Genomic DNA, 14146 nt, shown 5'->3' with positions numbered 1-14146 from the left:
GTGTCGGAGACTGAGTAGTTTGGGTTTGGAAGGGCAGAGGGGATCACTTGCACCTGTAGGAAGCCTGGTGACATCACTAGCTCACCATGGAGAAGAAAGCAGCAGTATAAAAGTCTGAATCAGGGAGCAGGGAGGAGTATCCTCATAACTGCTGCTATGTTGTGATGCACCATAAAAAGTTGTGAAGACACTTGGTGGAAGTTCCCTGGCAGACTGCAGGCTGCTTCATTCACAGAGAGGTCTGCCAGCCAGGGGTTGCAGGAACTGATGGGGGAGCCCATTCAGTTAGACATTTAAAAATGAACATTGCCTGCAATCTCTTCATGACGCTTCATGCTGTAAATTGTGAGTGACAACACATTTTTGTGTCTTGTCAGATAGTAAAAACCATGTTGTATATTAACCTATTTGCCAACATATTTCCCCATGTAATAACACAATAAGATTGGAAGCACGGTAATTACAAATAATTCAGTGAGAACTAGGGAAAGGAACGCAGATATTTCTGAAGGAAATTTATGGGAAAAATTATCTATTTTTTGATTAAATTTCCCTGTGTTAAAAACTAGAAAGAACACATAGCTTCAGCAGCCCATGCCACCTAGACATCAGCAGACTGGATAAAAAGTACAAATTAATCCATCAAAAGATAATTTTAGGGTATTTATTTTCAAATAATCAAGGGACGTTTAGGGCACTCTGCCATGGATGGCATATTGTGAATAAATCTTCAAAACTGAAATATTACATTGAAAATGTTCATCACACATCACGTTTAAAACAAAAAGTAGTCCCAGCAATGCCATGTGATGTGCCACCCCTCAGACTCTGCTCAGCTAGATCTTCAAGAAATTAGTCTCAATCACTAATTTCAAGGAATTAGATCAATTGGTCACTATTTTGACAGAGAATTCCAGAAGGGAGTGGACAGAACACAGAGGAATTGTGATGAATTTCCTGGAGAAACTTTATTTTCTTTGTACTCTAAACCTCACATGACAACAAAAATATCACCCTTTCGACTGATTTATGGTCAAAAAGAAAGTTTTATCAAAAAGCTTCACTAAATTTCATGTTATGTGTCACTAAGTGCCAGCATATTTAATACAATTACGTTAATTTGTGATGATTCAGTAAAGGAACACAACCCCTTCTCTATTTCTTTATCAAACTGCATTTGTTGTGTCCTTATAACCAAGACATGAAGAGCCTGGCAGTACACTTGAAATCAATAGCTGACACAGTGACAGTACATTGTCCTGGCAAATAATATGTCTAAGAAAAATAAACTAAAAACTGGAGATTGTAGAAGAGATTTCTATCGATAGGAAGAGAGCATTTGAGGTTGGAGACCTGTATTTGTTAATTGATGTAAGAAAAAGAAAGGAAGGGTCATATCTTGATTACCAATGAAAGTTAGAAAGTAAATCACATGAATTAATGCTGACAGAAGTTCAAAGATTATTATATAATCATGTGTGAGTTAACTTAAACATATTGCTTAATTAATTCTATCATTTTTTCAACTATTAATTGTTAAAAGTGTAGTGCAGGAGGTGGATGTATGTGTCCTGCCATCCAGAGAGAACAAGTAAAGACAATAAAGACAGAAGGGGGAGAGAGTACAGAGAGCAGCTGCACGTGTAGTTGTCATGTTTATGACACGTGTACATTGTAACTGAACAACCCAGTCTGACAATTTAATAGTTTATTTTGTTAAGATAAATAGTTTGGATTTCTTGAAATTCCACAATTGAAATACAAATGACATTATTTAGAGAAGTTAAACTTGACTATAGATTTGAGGGAAAAATAAAAAAAATGTAAATAATTCCATTTCTACAAATATATTTAGATGCTTGTTTTCGAGATACTGTTGAAATGTAAATTAAAATACTCTTGTATTTACACCTTGTTTCAACAATATTTTCTAAATTAAAATATTTTTTCTTTCATATTTTACACTGAGATTTCACAGGGTTAGAAAATTCTGACTGGAGTGAATGACCCCATCCCCTACCATCTGCTACCCCTGGGGCAGGGGACGGGGAAGGTGGGGGCTGGGGGTTCCCAGGTGTCCGGTTTTCAACTGGAAGCTCCAGTTGAAAAAAGAAACTGGCAGCGTCCGGTCAGCACAGAAAGTCCAGTTGCTGCAGTAACTGACCCCCAACACTGGGACGGGAAGAGCAGCGGGGCTGGGAGGGGCCAGTCTGTGCCGCGGGGTCACTGTCAGGGACAGAGATTCCCTCCGGCCTGAGCTGGGACAGGGCAGATGATCAGAGGAGCCGCGTTTTTACCCCCAGCGTTGTTACAGGGACAGAAATAAGGGCAGAGCTTCCCGGAGAAGGTGTCGGTGAAAGTGTAGAGATGGGACCTGTCAGTCACATTGTAAAACGAGACCTCGCCCGCCTCATAGTCCAGGAAAATCCCCACCCGGCTGGGCCTGACGCTCATGGGGAGGGGGGTCGGGGTGGAGGTTAGGGCCTTGTATCCCCCATCCCTCAGCCATATGGCCCAGAATCCATCCTCAGGTGAGAGTGTGACCCATCCCTTCCTGTTCACAGATTCCCTACAAACCCCCAGGTCCCAGCCTGTCTTGTCTCCCACCTCCACCTCCCAGTAACACCTCCCGCCCGCGAACCCCTCAGCGCCCAGGACAAAGACACAATAATCAAATCTCTCAGAGTTGTTGGGCAGATCCTGGCGTTTGTCTCCATGTCTCACACGTTTCCGATCCTCAGACAGGACGAGCCAGGGATTTGCCGTGTCTGGATCCAGAGTCACGTCCACTGGGGAGAGAGTCACAGAGTCAGGGCCGGGGGCCGGGGCTGGTCACTGGGATCAAAGGGAAATTAACCTGCGTCCCCGTTAATCACTGGGGGGGGGAGGGGTTGAGGCCTGAGGGGAGTCAGGGCCCCTCTGCCTGTGAGGAGACAATGAGGGGGAAGGGCAGGAGGAGCGGGGGAGGGGTGGGAAGGTGTCAGGGGAGGCGGGGGAGGGGACGTGACAGGCTGATGCTGGGAGAGGAAAGGGGGGGAGGTGACAGGAGCAGAGGGGGTGGAGGGAGGGACATGGGGTGGGGCAGGCACAAAGACTATGGGGTGATAAGGGAAGGGAGGGGCACCAGAAGGACAGAGGGGTGTGAAGGGAAGGGCAGGTTCCAGGGAGCCACAGGGGGGAGGGAAGGGGTGGGCACCGGGGGAGAAGAAGGGGATAGACCCCACGGGGCACAGGGAAGCAAGGGAAGGGGCAGGCACCAGGGGGCAGAGGGGTGTGAGGGAATGGGGGAGCTCCAATGGGGCAGGGGAAATCAAGGGCAGGGTGAGCTGCCAGGGGGTGAGGTGATGAGTGGGGAGGTGGAACCATGGGGGGGAGTGAATGAACAGGCATTGGTGCCAAAGGGGCAGAATGGGGGGTGAGGGAGCAGGTGAGCAGAAGGGGGCAGAGAGAGGGGTATGGAGAAGGGCAGGCCCTAGGGGGGCAGAGGTGTGTGCAGGGAGATGTGGGCACCAGGGGGGTAGAGGGAGGAGGAAGGGAGGGGTGGGGCCCCGAGGTTAGGAGAGGGGGAAGGGAGGGGTTCGGCAGTGCTGAGGTGAGGGGAAGGGCTGAGACCAGGAGTCCCAAAGGGGGGCGAGGAAAGGGACTTGCACCAGGCAGGCAGAGGAGGCAAAGGAAACAGCAAGCCCCAGGGAGGCAGATGGGGCCAGGGTAGAGCTAGGACTTGGGGAGTGAAAGGCCCCAGCTGCCCTCACTGCCCCCCCTTGGCCTGCCCAGCACCCCCAGCCATTCAGTGCAATAACAGCCATGCTCAGGTTTGGTGACACAGCCAGTGCCCCAGCGGGCAGGGCGAGGGCCTGTCCAAGGAGCAACGGGCACAATCTGCAGCAAGGGAGGTTGAGGCTGGAGAGGAGGAAACACTTTGTAACTCTCAGAGCAGTGAAGCTCTGGACCTGGCTCCAGGGGAGGTTGTGGGATCCCCGTCACTGGAGGTTTGTAAGAACAGGTTGGACAAATCCCTGCCAGGGATTGTCTAGTCCCTGACCTAGCGTGGGGGGCTGGACTAGGTAACCTCTCAAGGTCCCTTCTAGCCCTGCATTGTTATGGTTCTAGGTTACAGCCGTTCCTGGGGCTGGGTCCAGGGGGCTCTAAGCGTGGTGATTGGCATGTGACAGAGTTAACACTGTCAGTGACCATGGCAGCTGGCAGCTCAGGGTCCCTGCCAGGGGTCTGGGCTGGCATGTGGCTGCCTGTACCTGGCTCAGCTGGGTGTTACTGGGCCATGTGGACAGGACCTAGAGTTGGCACCTGTCCATAGGGTTGCCAGACGTCTGTTTTTTTATTGGAACACCTGGTCGAAAAGGGACCCTGGCAGCTCCAGTTGGCTCCACCAACTGGGACACTAAAAGTCTGGTCAGTGGTGCAGCAGGGGCCTGGGGCTAAGGCAGGCTCCCTGCCTGCCCCAGCTCCATGCAGCTCCTGGAAGTGGACACCAATTTACTTCCCTGGAGTTTGAAACTTTTCTAGCAGAACATAACCAAGTGTCAGCCATGGTCAAGCCTCCCTTTGAATACAGGTTGGCTCTGGGGGTAGAGGAAAATGTATCAAGAGGGCTGGCCCTGTTAGGGGAGTCAGGGACCAGACTACCAGTGACAGGCTCCTGTAAGGGACAATATGACAATCCAGACCAAACTGGAAGTAATTAAATCCCTAGGTGGCTAGTTGGCAGCGAAACAGCTAATGAGGCTGAGAAAGGGTAACCAGGGCTCAGCTGAAGGGATCCTAGGGACAGGAAGGTGCTGAGGAGAGGAGCTCCCAGGAGAGCTCAGCAGAGCAAGGGGTCTGGAAGGGGAGCTCCTAGAGCAGTGCTCCCCAAACTGTGGATTGTGCCCTCCTCAAATGTGGAGGAATATTTGGGGGGTCTGACAGGACCTGGACCAGCCCCCATTTGTGGTGGAAAGGGAATGTTACCCAGCCCTGCTCTGTCCCCAGCTCCACTCCGGTCCCACCCTCAGCCTCAGCCGCACCTCCGGCCTCGAATTCAGCCACCAACTCTTGGCCCTGCTCCAGGCTGAGAACCCAGCTGCAGCCCCAGCCCCAAACATGATTCCACCCCTGGCCAAAGCCCCCAGCTCCCGGCCCCAACTGTGGGTCCACTCCCAGCCATGGCCCCCAGCTTCTGGCCCCAACTGGAGCCCCGTTCCTGGCCCAGCTCCTGACAGCAGCTCCCAGGGTGAGGGTGCAAATCAGGTAAGGGAGGGCTTGAACAAAAAAGTTTGGGGACCACTGTCCTAGGCAGAGGAGCTCCCCTAAAGGAGTTGCCAGAGATGACAATGACAGCAGCAGCTGTAGCAGGACAGAACCCTGGAGAGCTGCCCCCGGCTGGAGAAAGTGGATGCAGAGAATTGAGGCACAGTCTGAAATGACCCAGCTCAAGGAGGGAGGGCTGGAGTCATCGGATTCCACGATGGAAACTAATCCAAGCCCAGCTCCGGGAAAGAGTGAGGGCTCCTGACTTGAGGACAGTGAGGAGCTGGAGTGAGAGCTGGAGGCTGGAGCAGAGTGAGGGAAAAGATTTTATTTCAGGGTTTACTTGGACTCAGAGCAGATCCCAGGAGGGGACTTTTCTCTCAGATCTTTTGGACTGTGAGACGTAATTTAAGGAGTGCTGAAGAGGATAAACTGAGGCAAGATGCTTGCCAAGATACCAGCCTCATCCATTTCAGGGTATCAATAACAACACTCACTGCCCAGCCCCTAAGGGCTTCATGACAGCGCAGGGCCTTCCCCATTGCACTCAGGGACCCTGGGGCTCAGGGAGCCCTGGTTACTCTGCCCCACACATTTACCCAGAGACTCCCCTGTGCTGCCGGATCCGGGTCCCTGGGGTCAGAGTGCAGGCAGTAGAGTGGCACTGACCGGCCGGGGCTGCTGGGGTGGGGGAAAGGAAAGGGTTAATCCCAGCGCAGTGGCACTTTGCTGCCCAGCTCTGGCTGGTCTCTGCCCTCTGGGTGCAGCTCAGGGCGTGTTTCTCTGAGCAGGTCCCTGCCCTCTCACCCGCCATTTGCCCCAGACACAGAGCACCCAGGTGCAGAGAGAAGGAGCAGCCCCAGCAGCGCCGCATTGGCCCTGGCACGGGCTGAGCCTGCGAGCGCAGCAGCAGAGGCAGCGGCAGAGAGAGGGGCTCAGCCATTGAGAGCAGCAGCGTTCCCAGCCGCAGGGGAGGGGTCAGCGCTGGGACAACGGGCCGGGCTGGGTCGGGGCTGGGAGCTCTGGCAGTGAGCCCGGCGCCAGCACCAATGGACCTGCTGGAGATCCCGGGCCTGGCCAGCCTGGAGCAGCCAGCGAGTGACTCAGAGCCTGGGACCTTGCCCAGGAAGGGGCTTCTGTGGGGCTGACAGGAGGCTCCCCAGGGGCTGGAGATCCCCTAGAACGAGGCACTGAGCTGACTGGCTCAGGATCCCGACAGGCTCAGGGGCCAGGGGTGTGGAATGGCCCAGAGCCCAGCCGTGTTCAGGGCCCAGTGGGCACAGACTGTGCTGGGCTGGGGGCAGTGAACAGGGAGGGGAGCAGGGATGTGCTGGCTCCAGCTCGTCACAGAGAGGAAGGTGCTTCCCCCACAGCCTGGGGTTCCTGCTCCCTGGAGCCCTGAGATCCTGGCCCTGCAGTCAGCACCGACTGCGCAGCATCCATCGGTCAGGACAGACACACCCAGCTTGGCCCCTTCGACTGCCCCTTGGTGGGGGTGGGTTGGAAGAGACGAGCAGCGGCGGGTAGGATGAAAGGGCCAGTTCAACAATCACAGACCGAGCTCACTGAACCTTCCCACCCTCCTCTCCTCTGCCTTAGCTTCTTCTGTGTCCCTCCTCGTTGTCAGGTTTCTGCCGTTGCCCCCAGTCTCCACGCTGGGGTTGTGGGAGGGGTTTGAACAGGGGCAGCTCACGCTCAGCCGTTGTGACAGGGTCACACACTTGTGAGAGAGTCTCACTCACTGAGCAGCAAACTACTGACCCAACCTCACACTGGGTTGTGCTCAGAGCAGACGAGGGGCCCGTAGGATTCAGCTTGTTACCCAGTAACTCACGGCCCAGGTCAGACCACAGTAGCCAGACCGGTCCCTCCTCCAGCTCAGAAAACTGGGCCAACCTTGGCTAATGGGGGCTGGGGCAGTGCTGAGCGGTGCCCACACAACTCAGCCCTCACATGTCCCAGGAGAGAGAGACAGACACGTCATCCATTACCCGTCTGTGCAGCTCCCAGTACAATGGGCCCAGTTCAGGCCTCACAGCACCTGGCTCAGAGACACCCAGTAACTCAGCCATGGATAGGTCAGGATGTCAGAGTGACGGGGCCTGGTCAGACACCTGGGCAAGTACCAGCAGGTGGCTGTAAGTAGCAGGCAAACTGCCCAGCACTCAGCGCATCACCCTCCAGCTATTACAGCTCCAAGCCTGTAAACTGGGTGCATGCGTGTCCTGGGGTCCCAGGCTCTGTTCAGAGCCCCAGGCACAACACAGCTGAATGTCCCAGTAGAATCCACTCACCTCCAAATCTCTTCAGCGCTTCCCTCATGTCAAGGGAAATTTTATACACGTTCTCCAGATCAGTAGAAACAGCTTCTGGTTTCTGGAGTTTCACATTCTCACTCCTATGAAGAAAACGTCCCATCATCACTCAGCTGCTCTGTACACACATCATCCCAGAACCACCACCAAGAATATAAGAGCAATGAACATAGGAAACACACCTGCTCAAGGTGCTTTTCACATCCTGAAAGGAAAAAAGAGAATCAATGTTCTGTATTAACACAATGTGCATAAAACTGTGTGAGTTTCACTCTGGGTATCAAACTTTCATCTAGAAAATAGATCAACCCTCCCAGGCTTCACTGCTTTGTGGTAAAATCTCGTACACTATTGTGCAGTAACACATGTTTCATTTATGTAGATGAGACAGGAATTTAGCTAAAGGGTTCTCCCTTCTAGGGACCCAACCCATCAGTATCTCTGTTTAGCGCCTGTGTTGGCTCCAATGTTCTGGAGTCAGAGCAGGGATGGGTTCAGCTCAGTATCATTCTTGTATCATCCATTTAATCTCCCACTGGCCTCACTGGGCCTCCATGGGGAGAATTCCCCTCTAACATGAACTGGGATATTTTGGAACTGATGGAGCCCTTAGCCGGATGTTCTGTTTGTCAGTAAACCGCAGAACACATTTACTCTCATTGTTGGAAATCAGACCCAGGGATCTGAGTTCTAATTCTGGATGAGGTGGAGAATTTTGATGCCGTCTCACCTTTAGCAGCTCGACAACTGGTTGCTGACACTTCTCCTCCATCTCTGTGATCAGCTGCTGCAGAGAGGAGCTTTGCTGGGAGAGTTTGGTTACATTTTCCTGTAGTCTCTGCAGAGTCTCCCTCTCCTCCTCCTCCAGACTCTGCAGAAGCAGCTGTTCCTCCTCTCTCAGCAGTGTGTGCAGTTTGTTAAATTCACCTGCAATCATCTCTCTCCTATTCTTCACTTTCCCCTTGAAATAGAAGAATAGGAAAGGCACAGTGAAAACATGAGCCAGATGCTGAGTTACGCAGACTGGGCCTCTGTCCATGGAGCAGGGGATTAGATCAGTATCAGGTTTGTAAGGACATTTACTTCTTTGGGAAACGTACCATACTGGGTTTCTTTTAGTTCAGAGTTCATATGGCCAGTTCCATAGCGGTAGTTGTCTAGGGTGCTTTGTGAGGACACAGTATGTTATTGCAAGTAGCATGGGATGGACACGGGGAGTGGGGAGAAATCGAGGGAGCAGGAGAGATTTACAGGGGGCCACACAGGGTGTCCATGGAGGCATTTGGGTGCCCAGTGCTGGGCACTCAGACACCCAGGGCAGCCAGTCACAGCAGGATGTGGGCGATGCTCCTTCTTTGACAACCTGCTCCCAGGGCTGCAAAGTTCAGGACCTAGGGCTGGTGCTAATAGTCCTTTGGGTGCCATCCGGGGGATCACATGGGTGTTTGGCAACCAGGCCACTGTCAGAGCTGGCTTCGGCCTCACCCAGCCTAGCTGAGCGCCCCATGCCCATGTGCCCAGTGCCCCTGGGATCGCAGCCTTTAGGGAGCCCGCTAGGCTCACAGAGCAGCGGGTTGGCTGATGCCAGCTCTGTCCCCACCTGCTCTCTGGGCACTTTGCCGGACACAGTCAAACCTGCTGTTAATTGTTATCCACCTAAATCCCTATTGTCTGAGGAACTGAGCACCAACTGCTTCCGCTGCAGCAGTGGGAACTGCTGCGGTTCTGTCCTCTGGAAGCCAGCCCACTTCCGCAGGGCTCTAAATACGGCTTCAGATGTAGAACCAGAGGCACCCAGCTCTGACCACTTCAGCTCTTGTAAATGGCCATTTTTATCTGAATAGTGGGGCACCTACTTCTCCTCTCATCCCTGCTGCTGGCGTCTTCCTCACACCCCCCACGCTCCCTGCAGGGATTTCACCGTAAGAGGCAGATGAATCTGAACAGACTTTTTTTCCCATGGGTTCATCACCTGGCTACAGACAAGCACAGGGAAAGTCACAGTGACAGTAGCAGGTGACTGGGATGAAGTGGCCACGTGATGGCAATAGAGGCATCAAAACGGCCAAGCGCTGTCTGGCTTGACACTAACCTGCCCCCGGTTCTGCTCACTCAGGGGGTGTCCCCACTGCAATGAAGGTGCGACAGCACCGTGTGTAGACACACCCAGGCTAGCTCTGATCTGGCTAGCTCGGCTACTCGTAGCTATGAAGCCGCACCAGCAGCACAGGCTGTACAAGCCCACCCAGACCCTGGCTATTACTCAGTCATTAGCCTGCAGCTGGCTGTTGGGGCCATGGAGATGCACCCTAGGGGCAGATTTTCCACAGAGCTCCACACTCTCAACTGGGTTTGATGTTCAGAAGTGCTCAGCTCCCAGCATGCCCCCAGCCCAGCCAGCTCAGTGAATCTCAACCTCACCCATGGGGGGCAAATCATCCTCCCAGCTCCAGTGTCTGGCCCAGGCACTGGTACAGATTCACTGCAGGGATTGTGGGTGCAGAGCGAAGAAGGAACAATCTGTTTCCTCCAGGCTGCAGAGATGCTGCAGAGCTTTATCATGGAGGCCACTGAAATACGATGGCTGTATCCACCAACACACCATCCCCATGTGCAGGAGGGAAAGAGGATCCACATAATAGTGAAAACACTGCATCAAATATTGAGAATTTGCCCCTATCAGAGATCCCAGGGATGGGTCTGCACCACTGTACAAGGGCCAGGAACTGTCCCTCCTCTGCCTACAGGAGCTGCTGCGCTGACATACCCACCAGAGACACAGCCTGATGCTGCCAGCACCCTGGATGGCAGGTACCGTAGGCCAGGGGAGGCTGAGCTTCCCCAAACAGGATGCAGCGCCCCTCTCTTTGGAGGATGCTGCAGATCTGCTACCCTTGGAGTGCTGCCTGCACTCTGCCCGGAGCCCTCGCTCCAGCTCTTCGCCCGAAGCCTGCAGCACCCACCACCTGCTGCCCGTCAGCTGTGGGGGGGGGCCCTGCCAATTGCTCCTCTCCGTCCCTCCCCCCCATCACTCACCCTTAAGACAGGAGGGGGCAGAAAGGAGCAAGCGGTAGGGGAGGGGTTCTTGGAGGAGGGGGTGGGGGAGAGGAGCGAGTTGCAACAGTGAACGATAAGCGAGGAGCCTCTGGGGAGGGGGCTGAGTGAGAGCAGGGCATGGGGCAGAACAGGAGCAGCGCATGGGCGGGATCTCAGGGAGAGGAGGACAAATGGGGGTGCAGCAATGGGCAGAGCAATGATCTGGATGCTGGGAGTTTCCGGCACTCATGCCCGGCATCCTCAAATGCCGGAGGTATGCGCTGCCCATGGCCAGCACCAAGCCGGTGCAATGGAGCAAACAACCAGAGCAGGGTTCATAACCTCATCCTGGAGCTTTACGGCCCTGTCATTCCTGGGAACGCTGCAGGGGGAAGGGCTCAGGGAGGAATAAACCTCGGACACCCACCTGCCATTCTGTGGTTTTCTCCTCCTCTGCAGACATCAGAGCCAGGGCCTCTTCCAGCTCCTTCCTCAGAGGGCCCAGGGCTCCCTGGAGTTTCTCCTGCAGGGGCATCGCATGTGATAAACAGCCATTAGTCTGCCTGTCCAATAGGGTGGACAGTACTGTCCATATTGGCATTTCATTCACGAGCAGTAAAATACCCTGGAAGGAGGCAGCAGACTGGGCTCTGTCGGCCCCAAAGGCCCCATGGGAGCAGAGACGCCAGTCTCAGAGCAGGGGCTCTGCTCCCTGCAGACACTCAGGACTTCTCAGAGCCTGTGTTTGAGCTAAAGTTTCCCATCACCGACCACAGGCCAGAGGGGAAACAGCTGGGAAGGTTCTGAACGATCCCTCCTGCCAGTGTGAGTGAAGAGGTTGGGGCAGCATCTCGCTGCACTGTACCCAGACCCAGCCCAGGAACAAGACCCCACTGTGCTCCCGTCTGTCCAGGCTCCCATGTGGCCTCCCCCAGGCAGTGGCTGAGCACCTGAGCCAGCGCAGTCCCATTAACTGCACAGGGTGAAGCTGTGATGTGTCTGGAGGTCAGTGAGGAACAGGGAACACTCGGTCTGGGGGAATGTGCACCCATAGTTATAACTGCTGCAGAGCTGGAATACCCCAGGGCTCTTCCCCTTTGACAGCGTCTGATTCCTTCACCCGGCACAGCAACGTGACTCCTGCCCCCTCAGCCCCGCTCTGTGCAGCACCCATGGCAGCCCCCAGAGCCCTCCTGTTTCCTCTTCTTTTCTCTGAGCCCTCGAGTTCTCTCCTGCCCTCTGCCCAAGGGCCCAGGCTGCTGCTGAGAGCTCCTGGGGAGCTGCTCGGTGACACCCCTGCGGTGCTGCTGCAGGGAAGCAGTGAGGGATGGAGCCGGCAGGGGCTAGTGAGAGACAGGAGGTCGGAGAAGCAGCCTCTGCATCCAGCAAAACAGCTTCATCAATGAGCAGGGATCAGAATGTGGGAGGGGCAAAGGTGGCTGGATTATTTAAGCTCCACCCACAAAATAAGCTTCCCAGTGAGTCACCAAAAGGAGACACCAGGATCTGTTCAAATGGTGCATTGTTCAAAACAGGACGGAGCTGATGATTGGCTGCAAGGGGCTCCTGGGGCAGGACTCCCCTCATGGGGCTAGAATGTACCCCTGGGCTCTGCTGGGCTCTCTGGGCCTGGTCCTCCTTTACTGGGGGGAAATAAGAGGTGGCATCTCCCAAACATCACCCGCTTGTGGCACCGGAAGGAGGCGCCACTGGCAATAAATGGTGCCGAGTTGTAATTCTCCCTCTCCGCTCTCACAGGGGGAACAAAATAATTAACAGTGTTGATATTTAAATGATCAGTTCTCCAGTCTGAAGGAGACACACTCACCTAGACTGGCCTGCAGCTCCTGTGATTTAAACCTCACTGATGGTTAACACCACCCATGGTGTAAAAAGTACCCTTATTTCAGCAGTGGAAGCTGAGTGTGAAAAACATTCAGAAACTCAGAGAAAAGTTTCCCACATCCAGGTATCTTTCAAGATCTTGATATTCTGATTCTGTCACCACACTGCCAGATCATTAATTTTGTGATAGCATCTCCCCTACAATGAAGGCTTTACAGAGCTGAATGATGCATCACACCTGTGACAGGTAACATTCAGTGAAATCAGCCTGTCATTAAAATCCAAAGTTATTACCCATTAAACTTGACAGCAACTCCCTACCTTGTACTCCTGGGCAGCTTCCTGTATGGGAACCACCCTGTGATCTCTGTGATCCCGGGATAGATGGCAAACCACACAGACAGAAGTTTGATCCTCTTCACAGAACAGTTTCAGAGTCTCCTGGTGTTCCCCACACACCCTCTCCTCTCCTGCTCCCTTTGCTGCCTGTAAACTAAACCGTTTGGCGATTTCTACAACATTTGCCAGCTTCCTGTTCAGCCTGAGGTTTGTTTCCCTGTTGCACAGTTTCTCTGCATTGAGGGTAGGAGACGTCTGTATCTGGTCTCTCCCAGCACTGGGCAATGCAGGTTCGGCAGAAATTGTGCCCACAGTCTATAGTAATTGAGTCCTTAAAATACTCCAGACATATGGAGCAGGTAGCTTCCTCCTGGAGACTTTCCACGAGGTTGTCTGTGGCCATGGCTCCCTCTGGGCAGTGTAACAGGGTTACTTTGACTTTCCTGAGCTCAGAAATATGCCCCGCCTGCAGCAGCAGCAGCAATTGGGTGTTTCCCTTCCTGGAACTCACTCAGGCTGTTCGCTGAGCTGGAGCCAGATCACCAGTAATGTTCCAGCCCCGGGGTCTTTGATAAGAAATGTCCCAACAAGGCTCTGATCCTGCAATCAGCCCTCTCTGCTGTTGTGTGGGGTCACTGGGGCTTCACATGGACATCAGCTTCTCCTTGTCCTGCTGAGCTGACAGAACTGCGTGTCTAAGGAGTGATATTTAGGCTTGGCCGAATTCATTTGATTTAATATGTAATTTTGACAGATAAGATTAATATTTATCTGTAAGGTTTTTTTGAATTTATCTATTTAAACTTTCAAAGTTTCAGTTTTTATCAATATATTGTTCACAGTTGTGGGAAATTGCGGGGGAGTTCAGACAATATTTTAGTCAGACAATAATTATTTTAAGACAGTGGACAGCGAGATTCAAAAAGTTAAAAAGTGTAATTGTTAAAACACAAATTGTCAACATCTCACATAAAAACATGTGAAGTAAATCTCCTTAAATTACACTCTAGTAAGTTCTCAGGCAGCATTTTTCTTACTCTAGCTATTTGTAAATTTCAGTTCTTATCAGTGGAAATGTTTTTTCATCAGTTTGTATGCGCAAAGTGAAATCAACATTTACTGACATCTACCGATAAAATCTAATCCTTCTGAGTCTAGGGATATTCAATTCACAGGCCAAAAACTTGGTTAACTGGAATCAATGTTTCAAAGGCCTGATTCTGACATATGCTAAGGCAGCTCTGCCTCAGTGTAAAGGAGACGCAGTGTCAAAAGTGTTGCCAACATTGATGATTTTATAATGAATCTCATGAACATAAGAATGGCCACACTGGGTCAGAGCAATGGTCCATCTAGCCCAGTAT

At 52.7% G+C, this 14146-nt stretch overlaps 1 protein-coding gene across 1 annotated transcript; it reads right to left on the bottom strand.

Annotated features, from left to right (window-relative positions):
- Window positions 1-651: 651 nt before the first annotated feature.
- LOC115640766 (E3 ubiquitin-protein ligase TRIM39-like) lies at window positions 652-13228 on the bottom strand. Its single transcript, XM_030543749.1, is given in 8 exon segments — window positions 652-2789; window positions 7542-7645; window positions 7745-7767; window positions 8293-8523; window positions 9419-9538; window positions 11026-11121; window positions 12765-12998; window positions 13000-13228. Coding segments are annotated over 8 exon segments (1554 nt in total). The 5' UTR covers window positions 13186-13228; the 3' UTR covers window positions 652-2229.
- Between the last annotated feature and the right edge of the window lie 918 nt (window positions 13229-14146).

This window comes from Gopherus evgoodei, unplaced genomic scaffold, assembly GCF_007399415.2.
Source record: "Gopherus evgoodei ecotype Sinaloan lineage unplaced genomic scaffold, rGopEvg1_v1.p scaffold_32_arrow_ctg1, whole genome shotgun sequence".
In the NCBI taxonomy this organism is placed as follows: Eukaryota; Metazoa; Chordata; order Testudines; family Testudinidae; genus Gopherus; species Gopherus evgoodei.
This window is presented reverse-complemented; position numbering and strand designations above follow the sequence as displayed.